Source organism: Chlamydotis macqueenii, chromosome 1 (genome assembly GCF_036417535.1).
Source record: "Chlamydotis macqueenii isolate bChlMac1 chromosome 1, bChlMac1.mat, whole genome shotgun sequence".
Classification (NCBI taxonomy): Eukaryota; Metazoa; Chordata; class Aves; order Otidiformes; family Otididae; genus Chlamydotis; species Chlamydotis macqueenii.
In genome coordinates this window covers 84,550,221-84,576,852 of record NC_141556.1, presented here as the reverse complement: position 1 = coordinate 84,576,852, position 26,632 = coordinate 84,550,221, and the positions used below count along the sequence as shown (strand labels likewise).

Here is a 26,632-nt window from a genome sequence, read left to right as displayed (position 1 = left end):
TGGCCACAAAATGGGTTTATATTGTTGAATGATACGTTGAGGGGTTTCTTCATTTTTAATATCGACCACCCCAAGGTAACATACCTTAATCAAGGTCACATATAGCACTTTGTGGATGTGATGTTCAGAGATCTAATGATGTCAAATAACCTATTCAAAATCATAGATATAACACAAATAAAGATTAAAAAGGTTAACAATGACAATATTAATCATCAAAAACATAGATTCAAATATCAATAACATTTTTTCCACCCCATGAGTCCAAATATTTTCCTAAAGAAAAAAAAAAGTTTTAGGTAGGTTTCCAGGCTTGCCTTCAAATAGCGGGGGGAACCAATATGGTTTTTGGGGAGAAGTCTAACTGTCAGATAGATCACTTTTGAATTTTATATGTCATCAATTGGAAAATCGTCTGGAGCCATTCTCTGCCAGTTGTGGCATGGCTGATATAGGCTCCACGGGGGCGGGGCAGTGTTTTTCCAAAAAATGGGGTGACTGCGCCTGTGCTAGGTTGGAGCTGTGGGCTTGAAGGCAAGCTGGACTACTACCCAGAATTCCCGCTTCAATACCAACATCCTCTGGAAGAAGGAACTGCGTATACGAACCCCGAGATCCGTTTCTAGATCTTTTCAAGGGAGGGACTGTGCGTGCGCAATCCCAGACTTGGAATTTATAAAAAGGGGCAACCACCTGAGCGGCTGGAGTCACCACCTCCTTTCAATATGGCAGTGGATGCGCCAGCAGTAAGGGTTCTCTTTTCCTATATTCCTTTACTTTTCCTGTTGCTTGGCTATGGTGGTGTAATGTTCTCTTATCATTAAGGCTGTTAACCCACATAGTGAATAAAATAAAAGTCATTTTATCCATGGTGTTCCTGGTAGCCAGGACCACAAATCACCATCCCAGCCATTCCAGCCATTCTATGTCTGAGTGGGGACACGGGCTAGTTTTCTAATGTCTGAGGTTAGTTGTAGAACCACTTCTCCTACATCACTGATTTTTAAACAACAATTAGAAATATTTAACTTCCCACATACTCCTCCCTCCTCAGCCAACAAATAATCCAAAACCATGCGGTGTTGCAGGATCGCAGTGCGCATGCATCTCTCGAGATTGTTGATTCAGGAGATCTATAGCATCGGCAGTTTTGTTGGTAATGATTTCCAAAACTGCCTGCAAGCGAATTATGCGGTTTAGGTTATAAATTGGTTCCCAAGCCCCTGTTACCAATTCATTAGGATTCCAAGTGGCCGGGCCATAATGCTGTGTTATCCTCTCGGGAGGCCACTCATTTTTCCCCCATTTCTGTGTTCCACCTATTTCAATCTCGATGGCTTGCTTATTGCATGCAACACTTTCGTCACCCAAATTATCATACAGTTTCACTCCTAGTTGGGAACTCTCTGTTTCTGGAAGCAGGAAAAATAGAGGCCAGATAATTCCAATATAACAAACCCCTGACCAGTTTGCTGGTAGTATTTTGTAGGCAGTGTGCCCACAGATCCAGTAATGTCCTTTCCTGGCTCTAACCCCTCCAGCAAATGGTCCAGCTGCAGTCCGAGGGTGTTGCAAGTAGGTTGTATTACAGTCTCCTAAAGAGTTTTAAAGGAATTGTATAGATAGAGGGAGGAATGAGCTGGCCTTCACTGATAGATTTTATTACTTCCTCTGCAGGCCTGTCGGGTTCTGGTCTGGTGCCTTCTTCCTACAAAACAGAACTCGCTTCTCGGGTGAGAGAAAGAGGAAGCGAAAAAAAAGGAAAAAGCAACTGAGAGACTGAAGGGGCTGGGGGGAGAGGGGGGCGCAAGGCAGGGTGGGGGGGAAGTTTCTGCTTGTTTCGACAAAGTCAAAATTCCACATTGCTCCGCCTCAGTCTGCATCGGTGCAGTGATTTCTGCTCCTGTGTCAATTAAAAAGGTTACTGTTTTTTTATTTTCTGTGGCCCTACAGCCACTGTAATCAATAAATCTCCTCTCATATTTAAGGTCAGTTGTTTTATAAACATCCACCCTCCGTTCCCCCCCACCTTCGGGAAACGGAGGAACTAGTTTCACATCGCCCTCTTTTCTGCATCAGTTTCTTCCCTAAGGTCTATCAATGGTGGGGCACTAGGGGTTGTTCCAAAATTGACTTCTCGCCCCAACCATGTTTGTATAAGTTTCTCTAATTTCTGGGTTGGAAGCCCATCCATTAAATCTCGGGGAATGCCTGTCTGGAGCCCCAGTTGCCACCATTCCTGATGGCTGAGGGGTCTCCCTCTCCCAGGAACAGTAAGTCGGGCCAACTTAGAATCGTAACTTCTCTTAACCAGTGTTGGCCACCCTTCACCTTTTTCTGTGGCTCATACAGCTCTGGTTTCAGTTTTTTGTGCTAATTCACCAACGGGACCATATTTCCTCCCAAAATTTATGAGTTCTTGGGCTACTTCCTCCACTTCTTGGGCCACTTTCCTCCCTGTCCTTCTGTGATCGGGGGTCACTGTTCCCTCCAGAGCACCAGTAAGTCTATCTGCCACAGGGGTACTTTATATCTTCCCCTGTAGCTGGATCCCAGTGGGTTTCAGGGATTCAGGAAGTCCTCGAATTAGAGGAGTCATCCGTTCGGGATCCACAGGCATCATCATTGGAGAGCCCTGGTTAGGTTTGACCTCTCTATCATATATCATTTGCAAACAAGCAGCCTTCTGCACACTCTCTACAAGTTGATCCACTTGTGCCCGTGATGGCTAGGGGGTCTCCCCTCTCCAAAGGGTTCAGCCCGCCAGCCCAATATGCTGCCCTCTGTGTCAAAGACCATGGGGCCCGACAATTGCCAGTAGTTAAAAATACACCCGGACCCCAATATCCTTCTGCTTCCTTTTCTGACAAGATTCCTTCTCCCCCCCGACAATGACACTCTCCAGATATATTCTGTTTCCGATTCCTTTGGAGTCCTTGCAAAATCCTTCCTTAATTTTGCCAACTCAGTTGCTGTAAACAATCTCTTTAGTAACAACTTGGGGATGATTATTGGTTTCCCCCTCATACACATATTCAGTTTTAACTAGGGGATACATGTGAGGAGGGTTCTCTACAATTTCTTTTGCTTTTTGCAAGTCCCCCTGAGGGTAGATTTGCCTGATCCCCTTATCTTCCAAATTCAACTCCACCTCTCCACACGAGTCATTTTTTCTCCACAATTCTTCCTTCAATGTTTCTTTTAGTAAAACATTCCAGTGTTTCTCCTCCTCCAACAACTGCTGGGTCTCTTTTAATTGTTCCCGTAACTACTCAACTGCCAGTTTCAAAGAGTCTATCACAACATTATCTTGACACAATCTCTGCCTCCTCCTATCTTCTACAGCTGCTGCCAGACTTGCTCCTAAAACGGCACAAATCATAGATTTTTCCCTTCCTGGGCCTAAGTTTAGAGTCCTTTTGCAATATCACGCTCCTATCCGCTATACTCTGCGGTTGGAACCAATGATTTTTTGCCCATTCTCGCCCTTGAAGGAATGGGCAAGCATGATATTTTTCCAAAAGGTCATTTAATTTATCTAAATTTCCATTCAATACTGTCGCGGGGATCTCATCACGAGCACACTCTCAGGAGGACACACCTTTAAAATTTCACTTTTTTCACAAAAGAGGGGTTATATCGTCCTGAGAGGGACACACCTTAAATTTCTACCACAATACCCCCCCACACACTCTCAGGAGTACACACCTTTCAAATTTCTCACGAAAGAGACTTGTCTTTCGCCCAATTCTATCACTTTGTCCTTCTCCGGCTGTTTTCCTCACGGACAAACAGAACCACAGATCCGGACTCCGCACTCGCTTCGTACCAATGTACATTTCAGTCACACACACACACACTGGAGTCTCTAATAAAGCAACTGGACACTTTCTGTTTCTCCGAGAATCCTGCCAACGACACCAATTAAATAATGTCACGTTCTGATTTTGGATGAGAGGAAGGCCCCCTTGTGTTCTAGCCGATCTCAGACAAGTCTGGGAGGCTAGGGGCAGCTGGACCAACCTCTCACACACCGGAGCGTGGTTTTGCTTATATTCTCAGGAACAGAATTAAGACTAAAAATGGAGTCAAGTGCCAGGTTTGGGCTCATGCCGGGGGGTAGGGCTAGATTTCTCAGAATCAGCTCTGCATTCAGGTCCGCAGGACAGCAGGAGTTGGCTTGCAAGATAACAGGAAGACTCTAGTAACTGAAGTTCCATTGTTCGGGGTGGGGGTGGGTTGATGTTTCAACAATGTTGAGACAAATTTTTGACACAGTCTTTAAACACGGCTTCTCAAATACAATGGCCAGCAGCTTGGCAACTTCATCCGCCAGTTCCCTCAGAACCCGCGGATGGATCTCATCAGGTCCCATGGACTTGTGCACCTTCAGGTTCCTCAGATGATCCCAAACCTGCTCTTCCAGTATAGCGGGTGGTTCTTCACTCTCCCAGTCCCTGCTTGTGCCTTCCACAGCTTGGGTGGCGAGACAAGAGCCCTTATCGGTGAAGACTGAGGGAAAAAAGTCATTGAGCATCTCAGCCTTCTCCATGTCCTGGGTAACCAGGTCACCCATTTCCTTCCACAAAGGGCCTACATTCTCCTTGGACCTCCTTTTGTCCCCGACATACCTATAGAAGCCTTTCTTGTTTTTGACATCCCCGGCCAGATTCAATTCTGTCAGGGCTTTAGCCTGCCTCACCTGATCCCTGGCCACTTGCACAGCTTCTCTGTAATCCTCCCAGGCTACCTGTCCCTGCTTCCATCCTCTGTAGGCTTCCTTCTTTACTTTCAGTTGGTCCAGGAGCTCCTTGCTCATCCACGCAGGCCTCCTGGCCTTTTTGCCCGACTTGTTCTTCATCAGGATGCACTGCTGCTAAGCTTGGAAGGGGTCTGGGAGGTAGCCACTGGGAAGAACTGCCTTCTCTTGATCAAAGAGACCTTTTTCTCTTTGTGTCTGGCATGAGAGAGACTGCAGAGAAGACCAGGGGATACAGGGGACAGCTATGAGTAGACTGAATGAGTGAGCCTCCCTACTGGAGGTGTCCATATTGTATATGTTTAAACATACTTTTTTTCATTGTGCTTGCCAGAGGGGGAATAGGATCAGGCTGCTTGTGTTGCTTGTGCTTGTGTCAGTGTTTTCTCTCTATGTTGACCTGTGTTGGCTGCCTGTGTGTACAAATTCTCCCTTCTCTTTTGGACACAGAAAAAGGACTTTTCTTGTTCCAGTTGGTGAGTCATGTGTAGGTCAGACTCCTGTCACAACATCCTGTTACTCTCCTTGGCAAGATATTTCAACAATGGAAAAAAATAGTCATAATATACCTAGAGTGGGGATTGTGAAGAGATTGCAAAGCTCTGCGCAGCCCACACCAGAGCTTTGACTGTGTGCAATGGGACTGTGTAGCTTGGTTGTCTCCGAGGGGTTCATTCTTACTGAGTGGATACTATTTGTGCTGCAGTAGTTGCATAAGAGTCTATCCTGGAACAGGAACATCTTTTGATACTCATTATAACAAAACACCTGCACTGTGGAGAGGGAAAGAGATGAAGAGTGAGACACAGCACAAAGACTTGTCATTGGTCTACTATTGTATTTTCCCTTTTATAGGAAATTAGTATTTATTCAGCAAAACCAACGGAACTAGAGGATATTCTCTGTGTACCCCAAGAAAAAGAAGACATCTCTGCTCACGGAGACAAAGGAAATCACAGCTCTGAATATCTGTATTCGATTCCCGTTTCTTCTTCTTGGAGAACTTCATATGTTCCCTGAGCCGATACGTGCACTGGGGATGCTGGACACAGAGTAATATTGCTTTCACTCACATCATCCTACTCAGCAGAGTGAAGTTACGTGATCCAGGGCCCCTCATCCCACCCAGCTCAGTGCTCACGTCTCCGCTGCAGTCAGGATGAGGATCACTCCATCACACAGTTACTGCTGCAGCTTCACAAATTCGATAATGGCGGTCGCATCGGACATCATTCCAGTTGTTTATTTGTGAATTGCTATGGATTACAACGCACATCTCGGGAATCACATTGCTTGGTTCCCCTGTCCGCCAGAACCTGAGACAGAAACAGACATGTTACTCCCAAGTGTATCCTGTAGAGCACTACTGGAACAGGCAGCAGCAGGATGCAGGGCTTGGAGGGGAGAGAGAAAAATTCCAGATGCCTATTCACTGAGAGAAGCAGTACCCTTCCTCCCACTCTGACATCTGACTGGCACCACTCTCCTGTGAAAAACTGCCTTCTTCCTGCAGCCAACATAACAGGCCCCTGCTCAGTCCTGATGGGGAAGCTGCTCAGCACCACTCACTTCACGCACTTCACACCCAGCAGAGGCATGTGTCTGCCTCCAGAGCAAGTTTGTCCTCTAGAAGGAGACACAGCCACGATAGTCATGATGATATCTCCCTGTGCTCCATGTCTTCTACAGCATCAGAGCACTGACCATGCTGTGCACAGATATGCACATGTCCGTGGCAAGTGCTGTATGGAGGTCGGGCAAGGCTGGTAGCCTCTGAAGGGTTCTTCCTGCTGGCGAGATGCAGACACTTCTGTGCCCACATCATTGATGGTCACATCACAGGTAGTTAACTGACAACCATTAACCCGCATGGATGGGCTGTGTGCCCTACAGCCCTCTCCTGCTCCATCATTGTCCTCACAGGGAGTTGTCTGACCCTTCTCTCATGCAGCCTCACATCTCTCCTACTCTCTTGCACCACCATGAGCTGTACTAAACGCTCTCCATCCAGGAATACTCACGTTGCTGACTCATTATATGGAGTCCGATCCACCCACTGCCACTGGCTCACCTCCTGCGCACTCAGACCAATGTAGTAATTTGTTCCTTTTGGAGATTGTTGTAGCGCCTGAGTGAGGAAAGCCTGGAAATCAGGGAGAGTACAATATTGATGAGGTGCAGGACTGAGCAGAGGGAGACGGCAGGAGTAATTCCCTGTGGGGTGGGGCTAGTGGCAGAGGAAGTTGGTGCTGAAGGCATGCAGAAGCTGCAGGAGCAAGGAAGGGCTCTGAGTCCCCTCCAGGACCTGGCACTGTGTCTCTAGCTGCTGTGCTCCTCTCTCAGCCTTGCACCTACCTGTTCTGCTTCACTGTTGATCACCACCAAGTGGGAGCCCATCTCAGTACAATTCTTCACACTCTCAGCAAGGGGCATCATATCATCTGACAGATAATAGCAGCTTTTGTGAAAGTGTTTCCAGGCCTTTGGGCAGCATGTCCAGCCTCGCCCTGTGCAGGGAGACACGTCACAGATGAAGCTCATAACAAGAGAGATAATCACTGCAAGGATCCCTGTTCTGTAGGGACAATGCTCATGTTCTCCTTAGATCACTTTTCCTGACAGAAAGGGATTGGAAAAACAAGGATAGTAGCGCTATTGCTTCCAATTGCTTTGGGGTATGACCAGTGAGGTTTCTGTACACCAATCTATGTTAATTCTCGTAACATGATCTCAGGTCTTGACAAATAGAAAGTTATTTTGGTGACCGGCTTTGACTTCTGCTTGTACAGTCTCCTTTAGGCTTTTAGAACCAGGGAACAGGAAATATTGCTTCTTTCCCTGATTAGAGCTGCACTTTAATTATTGTTCCATTGTTAACCTTCCCTGTGCAGCTGAAGGTTATCCCTTTAGTTTTGTCAGTATTCACAGCCACCCTGCCCTCCAGGATATCATTAACATGGCCCTCTCCTCCCATTAAGCTGTTAGCAGGAAAATGCTTTTTCTCCCCACCTCCCTCCTCTGGAGTCTGCCTCTAAAGTGTCTGCTCCCACTGATCCTTGCTGCAGACCCCAGCATTCACTGTCCCCATCCCAAAGATCTCCTGCACCCCGTCAGCACTACTGACCTTTGCCTTGCAGAACCACCGAGAAGCACCGCCACTCCATGAATCTCTGCTGCAGAATTGTGGGCTGTCCGCTGCTGGGGGAGCAGGGAGCAACTAGAAAGGGAAGGGAAAGGTGGCAGCATTATGCCTTGCACCCAGCTCATTACATATCATAGCTGGGCTTCATTCTTGTTTCCCCATTTCACCACCAAGCACTATCTCAGCATCACCTCTCTTCCGGCTGTCTCTTTCAGTTTCACAAGTAATAACTGCCATTCTCCAGGCAAAAGGAAGAGGCATTTCTGCTGCCAGCATCCCACAGCTGCCCACAAGGACTCCTCCAGCTTTTGTCTGAAAAAGACAGATTTGTCACCTGGTGTGCAATGAGCCAATAATCACACACTCAGGAGAGATATAGGTCATTTATTTCAGGTTTGTGCAAGCCTGGATGTTTTTTGGTCTCCCACAAATCATGCACACCAAGCGGGACCCTCTGCAGTATAGCTATACACAAAACTTTTACATATTCAACTTTCTAATATATATGCATTATTATTCTATTAAATGATTGGTTATGTTCTCCTCGCCTAACATGTAAATTAGTACACATCAGTCCTGTTACTCCACTTATTTCTTTTGAGTCAGTGGTACAATTTGAGTATAGAGTCCATGAGTCGGTGGTTGTGGTGACTCCTGCTGGAATTACCTTTCCTCTAGTTTCTTCAGTAGTTGGCACCATACACAAACATCTTCAAAATATTCTGATTAAATATTCTTCTCAAGGTTTAATTGGATGAATATCCTTGGTTACAGGATAATAAATGTTTGTTCTTCTGATTAGAGATTAAGTGTACAAAGAACATCTTGACTTAATACAACAATGTTAGCTGTTTCAGAGTTACTCTTTAACACAACCACACATGTAGATACCTACAGCCAAACTGCCTGTCTAAATCTCTTTACAATCAGTGAATAAGAAGCATCACTTCAGTGGCAGTTTATCTCTTCCTAGGATAGACATCAATAGCACTTCCAATGACTAAGACATCAGATGAGTCTATTTCATCAGCAGCAAAGACAGTTCAGGTGAAGACAATCACAATCAGAGCTGCTGAAACCAAAGTGGAAGGTAAATTCCTAGAGGGGAGGGATGCCATCCAGAGGGACCTTGACAGGCTGGACAGGTGGGCCCATGCCAACCTCATGAAGTTCAACCAGGCCAAGTGCAAGGTCCTTCACCTGGGTCATGGCAATCCCAGGCACAAATATAGGCTGGGCAGAGAATGGATTGAGACCAGCCCTGAGGACAGGGACTTGGGAGTGCTGGTAGATGAGAAGCTCAACATGAGCAGGCAATGCACCCTTGCGGCCCAGAAGGCCAACCGCATCCTGGGCTGCATCAAGAGGAGCGTGGCCAGCAGGTCAAGGGAGGTGATTCTGCCCCTCCACTCTGCTCTGGTGAGACCCCACCTGGAGTACTGTGTCCAGTTCTGGAGCCCCCAACACAAGAAGGACATGGACCAGTTGGAGAAGGTCCAGAGGAGGGCCACAAAGATGATCAGAGGGCTGGAGCACCTCTCCTATGAGGACAGGCTGAGACAGTTGGGGCTGTTCAGCCTGGAGAAGAGGAGGCTCCGGGCAGACCTTATAGTGGTCTTCCAGTACCTAAAGGGGGCCTACAGGAAAGATGGGGAGAAACTCTTCAGTAGGGCCTGTTGTGACAGGACTAGAGGTAATGGTTTTAAAATAGAGGGAGGTAGATTTAGATTGATATTAGGAAAATTTTTTTTACTCTGAGGGTTGTAGAACACTGGAACAGGTTTCCCAGAGAGGTGGTGGAAGCCCCATCCCTGGAAACGTTCAAGGCCAGGTTGGATGAGGCCCTGAGCAACCTGATCTAGTGGAAGATGTCCCTGTTCCTTGCAGGGGGGTTGGACTAGATGACCTTTGAAGGTCCCTTCCAACTCTAACCATTCTATGATTCTATGACATACTATCCAGTTTATAGGGAATAATAACTCTTGGTGACAGGTGTCAGCAGGCCACATTCTCAACCCAAAGGACTTATAACTAACTCAGACACTCGGGGGATATTGATTGGAAGCTCATCAGTGTATGCTAAGTAACACAGATGTTTTATCAACCATTTCATTTAGAAATATTGTTAATAGTGAAGGATGCAGAGTAATCATAATGGCCTCTGTGCCCGATGAGTGAATTCCTATGGCTCAGAGCAGATGAGCAAGGTGAATGCATGGCCAACTACAACTGGTACAAAGAAAAGTGACCTGATCTCAACACAAAGGGGACTAGATCGTGGCCTTTGTTCCAGTTCTGCTGAGTGAATCAATGAGTTGTATCCACTGAGTGAATTGACCAGCTGTGTAACTGCTGATCCCTCTAAGGGTAAAAAGTAGGGCAATGTCTTCCTAAGTTAGCCACACCAGCATGGGGCGAGTGTATACATGGCTCAGCCCAAAACAGTGTAAAAGACTGATTAACAAAAAAATCTCTGAAGAAAGTGCTGGGCCTGAGCTGGCTTTAAGCCAGTGTCTTCATGTTAAGCATACTGCAGAGACTAGTAATGAGAATCACATTTGTGTTGTGATTCTCTTTGCACTCCAATTGCTACCCTCTAAGTGCAATTTGTGCTTGTGTTTTTATTTAAATACATTCCTGTATCTCTCAGGTAAATCAAAATCCTACGTAACATCAAATAACTTGGATAACTAAATTTGTCATTAAAAATTTAACTTTTCATGTTTGGAATAGCTAAAAGAACCTGGCCAGGTAGTATTAGACCCTAACAGACTGTCCTAAACCTCCCCATACATTTAACAGAGTATTGTGAAAAGTTATACATTTGGGAACAAAACAATACAAACTTCTGGGATTTGGGTACTGACAGCAAAAGGAAGGGCAGCAATTTAACCTAACAACATGCCTTCTTCCATAATTCACAATCTTTAGTGACAATTTTTGCAAATATGCCATGAATGATCCTTAGCAGAAAATAAGAATGAAACAGCGATCACAATTTCTACAACTGCATGTTCAGTAATCACTTTTAATGAATTATTCTAATAGAATGCAATTAACACTAAAAAGGAGCAAGAGTTTGTACTGTGCAGTTAATCCTAGAGATGCTAGGACTAACTGTAGAAAGCTGTTTTTTTCTGTTAGGATATAGAGCATGTCAAAGCATCTTAGACAGCTCAAGTGCAGGTCCAGCTGCTTGTATAGACACTTTGCTGCCATCTCCAAGCTTCTTCCCCTCTGCTGAACTTAAATAAGTTATTTTTGTGTGGTATGCAGGTAGAGGATTGTTCCACATTTCCAAAAAGGCCATGCAAGATGGGGATGTGCAATCTGGGAACACTGAAAAGGCCACAAGGTAAACAGTGGAAGACTTGGAGGATGTATGAAGACATATACAAAATCAGGGCAGAAAAGCCTGAGACCTTACAGAAAGCCTAAGTAATCCTGAAACTCTGAAGATGACCATGCTTCAAGTAGGACTTTAAACCAGAGACCTCCTGAAATCCCTTCCCACCTAAGTCTCCGTCATTCTAAGAAAGAAGATATATACAAAAGAACCATCTGGCATAATGCTGTTGTAGTCCTAGCTCCTGCATACCAGTTGGCCAAAATATCTGGTTTGGCTGGCCTGCAAGAGAGAAGTTTGTGTTATGTTGCAACTGTACCCTTAAATCATCAATTTTTAAGTAGTTAGGAAAGATTTTGCTCCTAAACATACCTTTCAGATATTCAACATTCAGGTTTTCTGAGCCCAATTGTTGGTCCTTGCATCCTCACTCACAACAAAACAGTTCCTGAGTCAAAGCACCCTTCTGGTTGGAGGATAGGCTCTGATTTCTCTGCTTTTCTCCCAACACTTCCCCCAGACCTCTCTCCTATAACCAGCCTGCATGTACTCACCAAAGAGAGCAATAACAAGGGCAATGCACACCAAGAGGAACAGCAGTGAGATGAGCCATGGGAGCCAAGGAGGGCATTTCTGGGGATGATGCTCATGCTTCTTAGTCTCAGGAGGAACTAAAATTGAAGGAACAGACTAAATACAATGGCGTAGTCAACTGTGCTTCAGTCAGCCCACATACCAAGGATGTACAACTGAAGGGAGAGCTGCTTAAAAAAAAACCAAAAAAAAACCCAAGTTCTGATGTGGAAGTCACATAGTTTGGGACAGGAGCAAATTGGGACAAAGCAGGTGACCTCTGTGATTTCTAGAGAAGATCAGGTTCAGCAACACTGTTCACAGCCCTATTGGTGAGCTAGCAATGCTAATTGCTGGTGTTTGGGGGTGATGCCTTCACATGGCCTTACAATCTGGAGTATTTCTAGATTGAGCCAAGAGCTGTCAAATACAACATCACTCAAGCCATGATACTTGAGAAACTCACATGAAGATTTCATGCTGACTTCACAGAAAACTTTTTATGCCTATTTAATTTCCTTCTTAGCTTTTTGGACTTTCTGTGTACAAGGTTGGTGTAAGCTGAATGAGGACAGAAGACAAAAAAAAAAAACCCGTGCAAAACAATAACGGCATAGAATCCTGCAAGGGAAAAAAAGACAATTACTTCCATCTCTGCTTTCCAAGACAGGGTTCTGAGATTTGATGTAGTAAAACTAGACTGTGCTAGGCTGGATGCCTCAGGAGAGCAGTGTCCAGCAGCATGAATAAAGTATCCCACTCAGATTCAGACTTGCTGGGGCCTGACTTTTGTCTAGAGAGACACTGTCAGTACTTAGGAGGTTTGGGAGCAGGCAGGAGAATGGATCAAAGGGAAGGAAAAGCAAACAATTTTTAGGAGACTGTTCTAGCTTGTGGCAGGTACACAAGTCAGGGCAAACAGGAGAGTAAGGAGACAGCAGCACTTACTTTACTCACAGCAGTAAAGAAGTTTTAAGAGACTGATATTAATGATAAGCTTTTGAGAGAGTCATTCATTGCTCAGCATGATACTCCCGAGTGTGCCAAAAGCCACATGTGCCTGCTAGACATGCCTAGCGAGCAAGACTTCCAGAAACCTGCTATTTGGAAGCTCTCTGAATATTTTACAGAAGCTTAGAGGAGGCTGTTACAGAATAGCAAAAAGCATCATCTTTCATTACCACAAGATAAAACATTCATTCATTCATAGACAAGATCAGATTTCCCTGGCCAAATCATGTTTTTCTAAGCCAGAGCTTTGATCTGTAGTGAAAATAAGGACCTGGATCATAATCTGGAGTCCAGTCATCTATTTCAGACAATAGATCTGACCAGTACAAATGAATTTTTCATGTGCTCCATGTCAACAGATTGACCATTCAACCTGTGCCCAGGCTGATCTGTGCATCCCACACTCACACTCAGGTGGCAGAAAGACCACTGCCATTATGAATGCACCTCACCAACACAACTGAAGTGCAGTAGATTTTGTAAATACTCTGGGGGTTAATCTCCCTGCAAAATGCTTCTTACAGTTAGTCTGGATGTTTGCAACACGTCCATCAGGATCACAACACAACACTTCTGATAAGCATATACTGTTTACTCAGCATGTAAATCCAGCATCTTCTAGGTACATGCAACAAGTGCTGTGCAGCACAGGAGTCTATGTTTCTACCTGGGAAATCCCATTTGGAAATGCAGGAGCCCTAACTGCACTGTGGTGTGAAACCCACCCCGGTAGTCTCTGACACCTCCTGCCAGAGATTATATATTGTTTGATTAGCTGCTGCCTTGTCCTCTCTATCTTCCCATGACTGCCAATTTTGTATCTCTAGAGCTCAAATAGAGGAGGCTACAAAATGGGAAAACCCACGTGAGCTTGGCCATTATCAATATGAAGTCTGCATAGCCAGTAACCACTCAGAAGGACAACAGAGCAGCAAGAGTCCCTCAATCTTTCAGTGATTTTCAGCCATAACTCTTATCTTATAACTAAACCAAGAGACTGGAAGAGACATTAGCACCATATGCAATGGTACTTATTACTGGACACTTCTCTGAATTTGAAGTATAAGCTAAGTATGTGATCACTTTGGATAGGTGCACTCAAAGACAGACCCTGAGCACACACCCAAACCTATAGCATGAGGCTGGCATACGCAGCTCAAGCAAATATGGCTGGATCAGGTGTCTTTGGAATAGGTAATTGAGAACACAACAGGGAACTTCCACCACCCCCACATCACCATGGTGAAAAATGCTAGCTGTAACCAGAACCAGCTAATCTTGGTGCATCAAAACCAGTCAGCTTTCAAGTCAATTAGGAATATGTACAGTCTTTATTTCCATGACTCATGTCTTATAATAATATATATATTATATATATATAAAATGCCTTATAATAACCTGAAGCTGATGCCTGCTTTGTTTGGGGTTGTAAAGCTTTAGTAAATAGGCAAGTTAGTAGCAATAATAAGTTATTTATTTGTTCACTCATTTACACATACATACTTTTACGCCTCTGGAACATACTGTTGTGCAGGGTCCTGTATCTAAGTGTGGAAGCAATAAGCCATAGATGGAACATCTCTACTTGTGGCACAATGTTCAGAACATATCTTAAATTGGCACAAGGGCACCGTTTTACAAGTATGATTTTTAATAGCAATAAAAATTTGTTTGTTTGCTATGTTAATCATTTTTCAGGAGTGGTAGACATCAATCACAGAACTGGATCTTCCTCCAGATCTTAGAGAATTCTTTATCTATGTATTTTAGGTGTTTTGTTCAAGTCCATTATTCCTTTTAAATTCTGGGTCTCACTTCTCCAAGGACCATTTCTTAATCAACCAGGACAATAGGGCTATGAGTTTCTGCAGCCAGTGCCACCTCTCAAGAAGCTGCAGAGGGCAATTGATGACTCTACTGTAAGGAAGCATGTTGGTTCTCTACTCGTGCTCTCTCCATAAGCAAGAATCTGTAGTCTCAATCTCTCAGAGGCAAGAGCAGTAGCAGCCAAGGCTTGGGCTTATTTGCTCCCCTGGGAGCCCCTCCACCTTTGTGACAGATCAGATTGTTCATAATAAATATAGTCTCTATTGCTAGTACTCAGTATATGTAAAAAAAAAAAATGACACTGTCATCCAAAACTAGATAACATATAGCAAGGCAGCACTGCCTCCATCATACCAGGGCTAAAGCACCCATCCTGGACCCTCTACTGTTCGCCACTGTTCGTGTTGCAACCAAGGGACTAAGGGGGCCCAAATACTTTCCTTACTGAATGCTCACTTGAAACCTACTGTTTGCTCATGTTACAACTCAAACTACCTAAAGATTCCCACCTCTCCTCTTGTAGACATTCCTTAACGCTCTTACTTCAAAACTCCTCCAGTTTCCTGCTCATGTTGCGGCAGACAATTCCTTTTTCTCACCTATTTGTCAATACCAGGTAGGAATCAGAGCCACGGAAGGAAAAGTCTCCATTCCCTGCTCTTCAGCTCCTCTCCTTTCATGTCCCCTTCCCCTTAATAACCCACCCACTCCTTACCTTTGACCATTGCAGCTGGTGATGCATTCTTGAACTTCACTTCAGCATAGGTGATTTCTGAAGCCATTTAATCACCGTGTGGTCACTGATCCCTGTCCTTAGTTTCACTGTGTGAAAGGCTAGTCTTTTTGGTCTCTGGTTCCAGAGGCAGACACCAATAAGTTACTGAGCCCTTCCCATCTGCTCATTAACCCTCTGTCTGTCAAAGGCGGCTGTTCTTAATACTGGCAATAACCTGAGAATTCTTGGGAGCTCAGAAATGCTCTTCAGAGGAGATCTTCAGTTTCTTAGCCCAGGAAATCGGTCCCGGTACTGTGGAAACTTCTAAGAGACAAAAAAAAAATATGAGAACCTAACAACTGAAAAGGAAGTTGCACTCCTCCTTCTCCCATTCTCAGCTGGCAGGTTCCCTTTTTAAGATATTCTGGTTTTTCTTTTTTCTCACCCTTCTTTTTTAACTCTCTCTCCTTCCCTTACCTTCATGCCATTTTTGTCTGTTAGTAAGTCTACCATTGCTCTTAGGTTTGCAGCTATCATGGGTGTTAGGTCAGTTTAATCTGCAGCACAGCCCAGTACAAAGTGCATTCTGCCCTCACTTGCTCTTGTGGTTAAGCTGCATTTGCTACATCAAATATTGCATGCTAGGTCTCATCTTGGGAAGTGAGCCCCAGTTGGCAGCTAGAACTAAAATAAAACTCAAACTGTTCCTCTAGAAGTGAGACTGGGGAGTAGCAGCCTTAGGCAAAGGAATATAAATAATTAGAACCTTTTATATCCAAGGAGAAACAGAGATGGATGAATCCAGGGTCAGGGAGATGAACAAACAAAGTGGAATATCAAAAATGTTGATGATTTGAGAGGTTATTGGGAAGAGCACACACAGAGACCTCTCTATAACAATCTGATTTAAAGCCTATGGAAGTTCAGAACAGTGCTTGCTTCAGGGAGTCAGGCTCCATTTCTGAGGCTGAAAAGAGCTGGTTTATATTTTTTGCTGCAACACTAATTTAGCTCTCTTTTCTGCTTTGTGGTAAAGACCTCTGATATTACCTTGGGGAAAATATTAGATTTCTGTTTAATCTGATTTCAGGGTGGGGTAGATGTTAAAAAGAGACAATTAAGGGAAATGGCTGCTGGGATACATGCTGAATCAGGGTTCAGTCAGCAGACGGGACTTAGGAATCACAGAATGGTTTGGTTGGAAGGGGCCTTCACAGATCATCTAGACCAGCTGCTCTGTCATAGGCAGAAACATCTTTCACTAGACTAGATCAGGTTGCTCAGAGCCCTGTCCAACCTGACCTTGAACACTTCCAGTAATGGAACATCCACAACTTCTCTGGGCAACTTGTTCTAGTGTCTTACCATTCTCATCATAAAGAATTTATTCCTTATATCTAATCTAGATCTATCCTCTTTCAGCTTAGAAGCTTTTCCCCTTGTCCTGTCATTACAGGTGCTGGCAAAAAGTCTGTTTTCATCTTTCTTATAAGCTGCCTCTAAGTATTAAAAAGCTACAGTAAGATCTCCAAAACAACTGGAAGAAAGAAGGAGGAAGCTTTGCTTGTTTAGTTTGGCTAGCTGGAATTTCCTCAAGGCAGAGATGCTAGCAGGACATCCAGGGAGCTAACACAGAGGGTACAAAGGGCTAAGTTGGAGGTGGGACAAGACAGTGCAAGGAAGAACATGCATCAGATAAAAGACAAAAAAAAATGTGGCAGAAGGTAAAGGGCAAGGGAGAGATGTAGTGGACATCTGCACACAGATTATGGAGAACTGCGCCTAAACACAATGGGGCATGTGTAGCTGGATTTATTTACCAAGGAGCCACACGCTGAACTGGCTTCATTTCTCCTTTTGTATTTCTCCCTGAGACTGCACTGAGCTGGCTTCATTTCTCCTTTTTGTATTGTGTGCAAAGAAGGTGATTTTATTCAGAAGAAGAGTAGTTGTAGGACAGAAGTCTGCTCCCTTGAAAAGATGCATGCTGTCTGCTTTTATTTCCAACATCCTTCCAGCACTTTCCTTTGTCTTGAGGCTTGGCCCTGTCACCGGAATTAAGTCCCCATAAGTGTTTGCTGAAACCTAGTTATGCCCTCAAATTTCATGCTGAGATTTCAGTCAGAGTAATTCTCTGAATGCTTTCTCCCTGCCCCCAGCCAACCAAGCCTCATGGGTACTCAGTCTCACTTCCTGGTAGAGTTTCAAACTTTCCACTGTGAAGAAATGGGAAATACAATCAGCAGACAGAGAAGGAAGTCACAGTGTAGCTTCATGAGCTTTTTGGCTTTTGTTTAGTGAGGGGTGGCCTAAGGTGGTAGGAAACTGCTAGAAGTTGCTCCCCTTTGTTCAGTAGACTTGGCTGGGCCTAGGGCAGACCCGCTGCTGGCCAAGGCCAAGCCGACTGGTAGCAGAATGTTCCATGATAATGCCTCTGCAATAACGTATTTAAGAAGGGGAAAACAGAAAAAAAAAAAAAAGAGAGAGAAGAGAAGATGTGAAGAAGCTGAGCGGGGGCAGAGTCACAGAGGGGGAGGCGCAAGCCTTGTGGGCCTTGCAGGCCTCACCCTCTGGCCTCTTGCCAGGCAGCCGACTGGGCCCAACTCGGCCCAGCCCAGCTGCAAGAAGTGGAGAGGAGAGGAGAAGTGAATAAGATGTAAAAAAGATCCTGAGAGACATCTGCCAGCCTGTGGTGAGGAACGGCTGCAGACGCCAAGGTCAGTTTAGAAGTGAGGGGGAGGAGTAATGCGGCTCCTGGCCAAGATTCCCCTGCAGCCTGTGGTGATGACCATGGTGGAGCAGGTTGTCCCCCTGCAGCCCATGGAGGTCCACGGAGGAGCGGATATCCACCTGCAGCCCGTGGAGGACCCCACACTGGGGCAGGTGGATGCCCGAAGGAGGCTGTGGCCTGTGGAAGGCCCTCTGGGGCAGGTATTGCGGAGGGACTGCACCCTGTGGAAGAGATGACCCACGCCAGAGCAGTTTTACAAAGGACTGTGGCCCGTGGGAGGGACCCCACGCTGGAGCAGGGGAGGAATGCAAGGAGTTCTTCCCCCAACGATGAAGCAGCGGCATGAAACAATACAACAGTGTTGAACTGACCACGACCCCTATTCCCTCTTCTCCCTATGCCGCTCGGGGGAGGGAAGGTAGTAGAGATAATGTTAAGCCTGGAAAGAGGGAGGGGTGGGGGGGAGGTTATCTTGTTCCCTGTCTCATTCTCCTCCTAGTTTTAGAAATAAATGAATAGTTTTCCCCAAGTTGAGTCTGTTTTGCCCGTAACGGTAACTTTAAAGATTTCTCCCCATCCTTATCTCAAACTCGAGCCATTTTTCATCTCCCCCTATTCTCTCAGAGGGTGGAGGGAGTGAGAGAGAGACTGCGTAGTCTGGTCCCAGTCGGGGCTGAACTACAACACCATTGAAACACATCTCCAAACATAGCTGAGGCATTTCAAATGCAAATTCAGGGTATAGCTGCTGATTTTATTACAATATACTAGATGGCACTCAGATCTATCAGGAGATAGATCAATTCTTCCTTCTCAGCCATCAAAGTTGTTTCTTGCTGTCAAAATTCAACCCTGAACCATCACGGTTTGATGCTGGGCTTTTCTGGAACAACAGTGAGATTATATTCCTGAAGGTAAAATTTGTGCTTTGAATTTCTTATGCACTGACAGCATATAAATAGGTGGAAGACAAGGAGGATCGAGCCCAGCAGTTAGTTGCTGGGCTGAAAACAGAAAAAAAATATCCTTTAAAAAGCTTTTAAAAAAATCCCCAAATCTATCACTTTGTTTCCCTGTGTTCCCACTGCTGTTCCTTAGTTCCTCCCTTCCCCGTCCACCTGTGTTCTGCCCTCTCCATGCAGTACACCTTCACCTTCCCACTATATCCATGTTTCCCTACAGACATCTTTCAACTTAGCAAGGAATGCAGTCATCACAGGTGGCATGGAGGTTACACAGGGACATCACATTGACAGCCCAAATCCAATACCTAGTACCTCTTTAGAAAAACTGACAAAAGGCAAAAGGAAGCTGACATGGCTAAAATGTCAAGTATGCATTCTTCAGCAAGCTGACCTCACATCCAAATGAGAAAAATGGAAATGACCATGACCTCTATTAAGTGTAAAACCACAACAAAGCAAAGGTCAAAAAGAGTTTGAAAGATAAAAATTAGAAGCCATCAGAACTAGTAAGAAATCCTTTCCTATGGATACTGAAAGCAGACACCTTTTCACAAGCTTTGAGAACAACTGAAAAGCAGGGTATAAAAGAAGCAGTCAGAGAGAACTGACACTTTAGCATTTTGACAGAGCCCAGCAGCTCCTCAAAATGCTGTGGTTACAGTACCATGCAGAACATAGTAGAAGGAAAGAAAAGTAGGAGAAATGAGAAAGAAATGTTTCTCCCCAAGAGGGCTTGTGCATTCCTTCCCCACCCATATCTCTGCCAAGTTTTAGGAAGAGATGAGGTTTCAAGCAGAATGCACCATGTCCCAAAGCTATCTGAGCTGAGGGAGCTCAAACTCAGCTAGCTTTGAAAAGGGAAAGTTCTGTGCTCACGTGTGCTGACAGGGTCCCAAAATTCCTTAGTTATAAAGGAAGGAAGAAAAATATCCAGGGAACCATCAGCCAAGATGCCCCAACCCCACTCTTCACATATACCATTAACTCCGGATTGTTTCTTCAGGCAATTAACAAATTACCCAACCAATGCCAACAGAGGAACACATTCAGATGCATAATCTCACAGTTTTGTTTTATGTCATTACTGGGAACGTCATATCTTCACCCCTTTCCTCTTTTGGGTCTAAGCCACAAGTTTTGAGGCCAGAAACTGTTGGAGATCAGATACTGCAGTTGCTTGCCACAGCTGCATATCTGACTTCGAACCTGGGCCAGATCCAAGTCTTGGTCAGACCAGTGGCCTGTTTCAGAGGCAGTGCTGTGAAGTTTAGCTTCTTAGAGGGGGCACATAGGATTTGCATGAACAAGCTGTGGGCACATAACATCGCCTCACAGAGGCAATCCTTCATGCTTCATTGTCAGTTCTGTCCAAGGATTGCACAGATTTCAATAGCCTTGAAATCAGTTCGGCTACACCTCTGCCCAGTGAGGCAAGTGCGCTTCGTCTCTGTCTTTTGAAGGGGGAGTGGAAAGAAAAGCACAAAAATGGAAAATAACCAGAGCCACCAAGCAAGGGGGCTATCAGGTAAGGTCGCCCAGACCCATGCTGTAACTTTAGGGCCACCCTTACTTCATCTCAAGCTGTTTTCCTCGACATCCTCACATTGCTCTCCATGCACATACAATAAAGCCTTCTCAAAGGGAGGTTTTGGGGAGAGCCGCACTGGTTAGGTTGTCCCACCAGATGGCACTAGAACAGCAGCACAACCCTCCTCAGGCCCTGCAGCACCGGCATCACGTGGCTCTCTCACGCTGCTCCAAGCATCAAGGGTAGATTTATCTCTGTTCTAGTTTCGGCTGGGATGGAGCTCATTTTCTTCCCTGTAGCTGCTGTGTTTTGGATTTAGTATGGATGTGGTATGTGAAGAATGTTGATAAACACTGATGTTATTAATTGTTGCTAAAGAGAGCAAGGACTTTTTTTCAGCTTCCCAGGGTTTGCTAATGTACAGGTGCCAGTACAGCTGACCCAAACTGGCCAAAGGAAGTATTCCATGCCATAAACATCATGCTGAGTATATAAGTGGGGGTTGGCCAGTGGGCTCTGTCTCGTTTGCTCTCTCTTCCTGTTCAGGATCATTCCATGATCGTTTTCAGTTTTCATTCTGTGACTGCTGCTCAGGACAGGCTGTATCAGTCATTGGGTTGTTGGGTGGTGAGAAACTGTGCATTGTTCATTTTGTATATTTTGTTATCCCTAGATATTATTATCATTTTAGATATATTTTATTATTTCTTCCTTTGCTATCCTAATAAACTGTCTTTATCTCAACCCACAAATTTTATTTTCTTCTCGATTCTCTCCCCCATACCCTGGGGAGGGTGAGCAAAGGGCTGTGTGGTACTCAATTGCCAAGTGGGGTTAAACCATTAAAATCAGGAAGACTTTAAATGGCCTGTGCTGACCCTTACCCTGTGCCCTAGTAGCACCTGATAGCCAAGAAAGCCCTGCACACCATTTGGAGCCCCTGCACCCATCATGCACTTTGTTTTCACAGGCCAGCAGTGGGGCAAGGGACACCACCTCCCTCCAAAAGCAGCACAGCCATTGTATGCATCCAGTCAGGATGGGACAAGGGAAATGCCATCTGGAAACAACTGTAGAAAGCTGAATTAAAACCAGGGAGCACAGTCACCTCAGCTGGACACTTCCTTGCACCTCATCTGAAACATGCTGGGGAAGTTTTAATGCCAGGCAGCGAGGGCTCTAGCTTTGGGGTTTAACTGCACAAGGGATCCTCCTCATGACACAGATGTCAACATGGCCAGATGGTGAAGAGCACTTTTTAATTCTCTCCAGGTGCCTGTGTCAGCCACTTTTAATATGGTAGGCCACTGAAATTGGCATCGGCACAGTAAAGCAAAGGGTGGGCAAACGGCACTTCCAGGTGCCAGCCTCCAGCACAGTCAGCATTGACTCAGAGGGCAAAGAGCCCCTCCTGCTGACTCCTTGTAGGCCCCAGAGCTGCCAGCTGGGACTGATGCAGAGCAAAGTGCTCCTTGCTGACTCACACTGGCCTACAGCACTGTAGCCTGCGTCTCTTAGATTCTACCTCCAATTCACAGTTACGTGAGTATTTAGCATTTTAAGGCCGAGCAGGCACAGCACACCACAGTAGTCCTTGCACAGCATTGGCCCTTCCTGAGCTGAAGGATCCTCAGACCTCAGCAGTCCTCACCACCTACCAAACTCTGGTGTCAGGCATCGAACCAGACACTGCTGGCCCACCGCAGGACCCACCTCACCACAGCTGAGTACAGAAGCTGAGCTAGGAAATAGTTCAGGCTGGAGGTATCTCATGCAACTCTTGCTTAAAGCAGGGCTACTTCTGAAGTTAGACCAGACTACTCAGGGTCTGCTTACAGGAGTCCTATTTCTATATAGAATATATTACTTAAAGACTTTTCCTGTTCTACTCAAAAACTATGCAGCGACCATTTCTAAGCATGCTTTGTACATGTACCCATGGTATTGACTTCAGCTTTAGGTACTAGTGACAGCAGCCCCTAACTCTGGGCCAGACACACAGCCTATGCTGCCATATCTATAGCTCCTTAGCAGATATTCTCTAAAGAAAATGCTCTCCTACCCCTCTCTTCTTAGCACAGCTGCTCGCTGGAATCCAGTTCCTCATCCCTGCCAGCTAACCAAAGCAATGGTTTGTGTAAAGCTACTGATGTAGCACCTCCACACATCTTTGAACAGTTTGCTTAACACCCTAAGCTCACAGACAAGTGCTTAGACTTTACTTCAAAAAAGACCAGGAGGAGTTCAGTTCCTATAGGCCAAATTTTAAATACAACACACGTGGACACACAGGCAAACTACAAGACTGAGACATCTTGATTCCAAGGCCCACACTACACCGTGCATGAGGGAACTGAAGTGCAGAGGGCATTAGGATAGCAAAACATGTCTGCATTTGGATGCACCAGTTCTGTTACTGCCAAACTTTCAAGAGGGAGAAAGTGGGGGCAGAGGTGGGGCAGGGCAGGCAGCAAGCGAAATCTTTAAACCATACTATGGTAAATTTGATCTTGGGTCAGTTTTAAGTCATTCAGGAAAGCATCTGAATGACAAGTTATACTAGTGGACATGAAGGCAGAGCTGATAATGGACTGAGGGAAGCATTCAATAAAAGGCAATAGAAACTCTGCTGTCACTCAAAGCTGTTCTGATCTGTTTTAAACCAGACTTACCAAAGTTCTTGTGCTGTCATTTTATGGTTACCTACCTCCTTCTCCTTTGTGCCTCCTGTGTGGTGAAGTTAAGACACTCCTTCCTTTCCCCTCCATCTCAGATGCTCCTGGGGACACCTCCAGATGCTGTAGTTCTGCTTTGTGGCTTGTTCCATACCCAGGTCCAGCCCTTGCCGACATCCCTCCCCAAGGCACAGCTCTCCTCTGCCCAGGGGAGGTCACTGCAGGCTGCCAACCTAGGAGTCAGCATGCTCTTACTGACAGATTGTAGCTGTGATTTCTATCAGAGAGCGCTTCCCAGGTGCTAGCCAGCTCCCAGGTGATGTTTGCCTGCATCCCCCACTCCTGACTGCTGGGAGCCCAAGCCCGTCCCTGGAGATGATGGCTGAGCCCAGGGATTGCCAGAAGCCCTGCAACAAGGGGATTCAGCAGCAAGTGGCAGCACACAGTCATTGGCGAGATCAACCTTGCAAGCCCTGGTTGCAGGTGTCACCAACCCAGCCAGGCTTACAGACCAGGCTAGGAGGGCAAGGGAGCACCACACCTCTCTACACCCCTAGAGCCCAAGACGCAACACAAAGTCTGCAAGTTACAGGCAGCTCCTTCCTTCAGTTAATGTCTCTTCAATCTGCTTCAAGGATTAAAAAGCCAGTCTCCTAAGCAAGCCAGCTGCCTCTGCCCCAACATATAGTAGTCACCATCCTACAATGCCTGGGAAAGAAAAGAGAAAGCAGGCCATTGCAAGTTACCTGGCTGGCCCAACCCAAACATAAGCAATGCAAGTTCACCACAGGCTTCCAGCAGTGACAGCTGGAAAAACTTGGCTCTGGTCCAGAGCCACTACAGGCACCAGCTGCTGCTGACTTACCTTCCCATGCTCAGAGGCAGCTTCAAAGAATGTCTGTCAGAGGCCCAACTCTGGATGAGGACACAGCTATAGCTAATGGCAGCTGGCACAATTAAGCTACCAAACTAGAAGGGCACTATATTCTGCAATGGGCTTTTCCTGACTATTACCATGGACAAAACTATTGACTTGGAAGAAAGTCTCTAAACTGAGAATTTACTGTTCACATAATGTAATGATCACTCAATGAATTGCCTAGACCTTGAGGCATCACAACATGTGTTAACTACACAGGGCCTAGTGCTCTGTTTTTATGCATTAACAGCCCAGTCACGCTCCCTCCTAGGGCTTTGTAGGTTTATGCTGATTTAACAGGACTGAAGTTCAGGTTCAGATCCTGTTCTCTCATCACCAAAGCTCAGGAAGACTTTGGAATTTCTGGTTTCTTGTTTGGTTTTAATCTTGTTTGATTTCCTCCACTGGATATCTCTTTCCAATTCTTTGGGAAGCCACACGCAGCACCAAGGCTTTGTTAAAGCTAGCGAGTTTGTGCCTGCAATCCATGTTGCGTGGCTGTAGTAGGAATAGTTACTGGACAGCTGTAAGACAGGAATTTTAGGTCACAGAATGTAGAATAGAATGAACAGAGGGTAGAACACTCACATCCCACCTCAACTGCAGCTCTCACAAAAGAAATGACAACTAGACAAAACTAGGATCTTCCCTTTGACATTTGTTTCTTCATTCTACGCGCTATAGTCTGTGTCCCATTTGGCATGACCTTTTCTCCCCCTTTGACTATTGTCCCTCTCAGACTGATGGTAGCTCTTCCCAGCAGCCTAAGGAAATTAGATATCTATTATGTGGAACATAAACATTCAGGAGATACTGCTCAGTTTGATCTGCTGACCCACAATAAAGTCCTGGCCTTAATCCTTTACCTAGAGAATGCTATTGTCTGCAACATCAGATACTGTAGGTCTCAAGCAGCCTGCATACTGAGTTCTGCTACATTAGAAGAAATCACTGGCAAAAGAAAGTACAGGAAGAGATGGGAAGATTCAGCCACAGGCCAAGTCATTTCACCAGTAACTTACTATGACAGCCAACTTCTCCCACTAGGAACAGGAAGATTGTTCCTGATGGTCGCCAATGAGAAAGGGGATAGAATTTACACAAGATACAGCAAATTGTTGCATTCTAGCAGGTCCCACTGTTAGGAAAGATAGGGTGACTGGGAAGATCTCCAGAGAGGACTAAGCTCTCCCTCATGAACTGCTTCCAGTCCTCTGTGCACAAACAGGAGTATATCCAAGCACCTCTGTTAGGTACAGCTCACTTGAAAATCCTCCTACTCTGGAGAAATACCCTCTTAGGCTATTCAACCCTTCTTGCTGCAAGTACCTACTGAAAAGTCAGAGAAGCTTCACCATAGCTCATGGACAAGACCTTTCACCTTCTGCCTGGCCAGGACCTATGCAACATACCCACTCTAGTCACCAAAACAGGGTAAGAGCTTTGCTCCTAGATCTGAAGATTTTTTTTTTGCCACTACAGATGCTAGAATATTTGACAATGATGCCAGCATTTACTGGTGTCATTCAAACAGCTGACTTAAAAGATTTAGACTTCTCCTTTATCCAAGCCACAAAACTTCTATTGTAATTTCAACATAACCATACATAGAGCTTCACTGTCTGGCAGCTGAACACCAATCAAGTGTGGCTGTGCAAGAAGACATGGCTGTGAGCAGGCTTGATGGAGAATATGCTCAGGGACAATGTTCTATCTTCTGGGGGACTGGCTGCCTGGACTCTTGTCCAACTTAAATATAGGTGTTTGGCTTTGAGAAATCTCAGGAAGGTTTGCCTGTAAGCTTATTTCAGCTAAGTTTCTCACCCTTGATCACTCCCTGAGCTAGTACAGTCATGTACCCTGCTAATCTAAATCCTCATCCTGACCTGTTCTGATCTTCCTGCTTAGGTACTGTGGGACTGTTCCCTTGTGGGTAAGGCCACTGCCCCTGCCTGCCTTGCTGTGACTCACCTTCCAGCTTGGTCTCCCTATCAGAGCAGCCAGTCCTTGCGGCTCCCTGACAAAGGGCCAACTCGGCTCACCTTGCTCACCTCAGCAGCGAGACTGCTTCCCATTTACAAGCATGGCAAGAATCAATTCTTAAAACATCTGCAGGGTATGGAAGCCTCTGATGTCTGAAATGCTACATGGCAGGGCATCTAAATTTTCTCATTTGCTAGTTTTATTCACATTCTTATCAAGTATCACACACACCCCTACAGTCAAGCCTTTTTCCACATTGTTGTTTTGTGGGGGATTTTTTGTTTGTTTGTTTTACCCCATTTGGAACAGTCATAGGTCATTTTTGTGTCCTTCCTCCACACTCCTAGTTCTTCACCTAGACAAAGCCTGAACCCAGCCACTTGTAAAGTTGCTCTTGTCCAGTCTGCAGGCCATAACAGTTTTGCAGGATAAGTAGGCTACTAGGATCTTGCTGGAGA

General features: G+C 45.4%; 1 protein-coding gene across 3 annotated transcripts; it reads right to left on the bottom strand.

Moving 5' to 3' along the window:
* Positions 1–5,577: 5,577 nt before the first annotated feature.
* LOC104476944 (C-type lectin domain family 4 member E) lies at positions 5,578–26,556 on the bottom strand. 3 transcript variants are annotated; one of them, XM_086758898.1, is made up of 8 exons: positions 23,305–26,556; positions 15,374–15,697; positions 11,802–11,918; positions 8,093–8,206; positions 7,884–7,976; positions 7,115–7,266; positions 6,781–6,902; positions 5,578–6,075 (listed from the first exon to the last, which is right to left on the bottom strand). In XM_086758898.1, exons 2-8 carry the CDS (start codon positions 15,438–15,440, stop codon positions 5,934–5,936), a joined length of 807 nt encoding a protein of 268 aa, XP_086615024.1. In that variant the 5' UTR covers positions 15,441–15,697; positions 23,305–26,556; the 3' UTR covers positions 5,578–5,933. The 3 variants fall into 3 exon arrangements, with proteins under 3 accessions (XP_086615024.1, XP_086615016.1, XP_086615032.1); XM_086758890.1 differs by lacking the exon at positions 23,305–26,556 and having other exon boundaries at positions 15,374–17,662; XM_086758906.1 differs by lacking the exons at positions 8,093–8,206; positions 23,305–26,556 and having other exon boundaries at positions 15,374–17,662.
* Between the last annotated feature and the right edge of the window lie 76 nt (positions 26,557–26,632).

Coding starts and splice junctions, on each gene's coding strand:
- LOC104476944 (XM_086758898.1), bottom strand. CDS start 15,440: ATGGCTTCAGAAATCACCTATGCTGAAGTGAAGTTCAAGAATGCATCA. Junction 7,977..8,092: donor AAGAGACAGCCGGAAGAGAG/GTGATGCTGAGA, acceptor TTCCCTTTCTAG/TTGCTCCCTGCTCCCCCAGC. Junction 6,076..6,780: donor CCATATAATGAGTCAGCAAC/GTGAGTATTCCT, acceptor TTTCTGTCTCAG/GTTCTGGCGGACAGGGGAAC.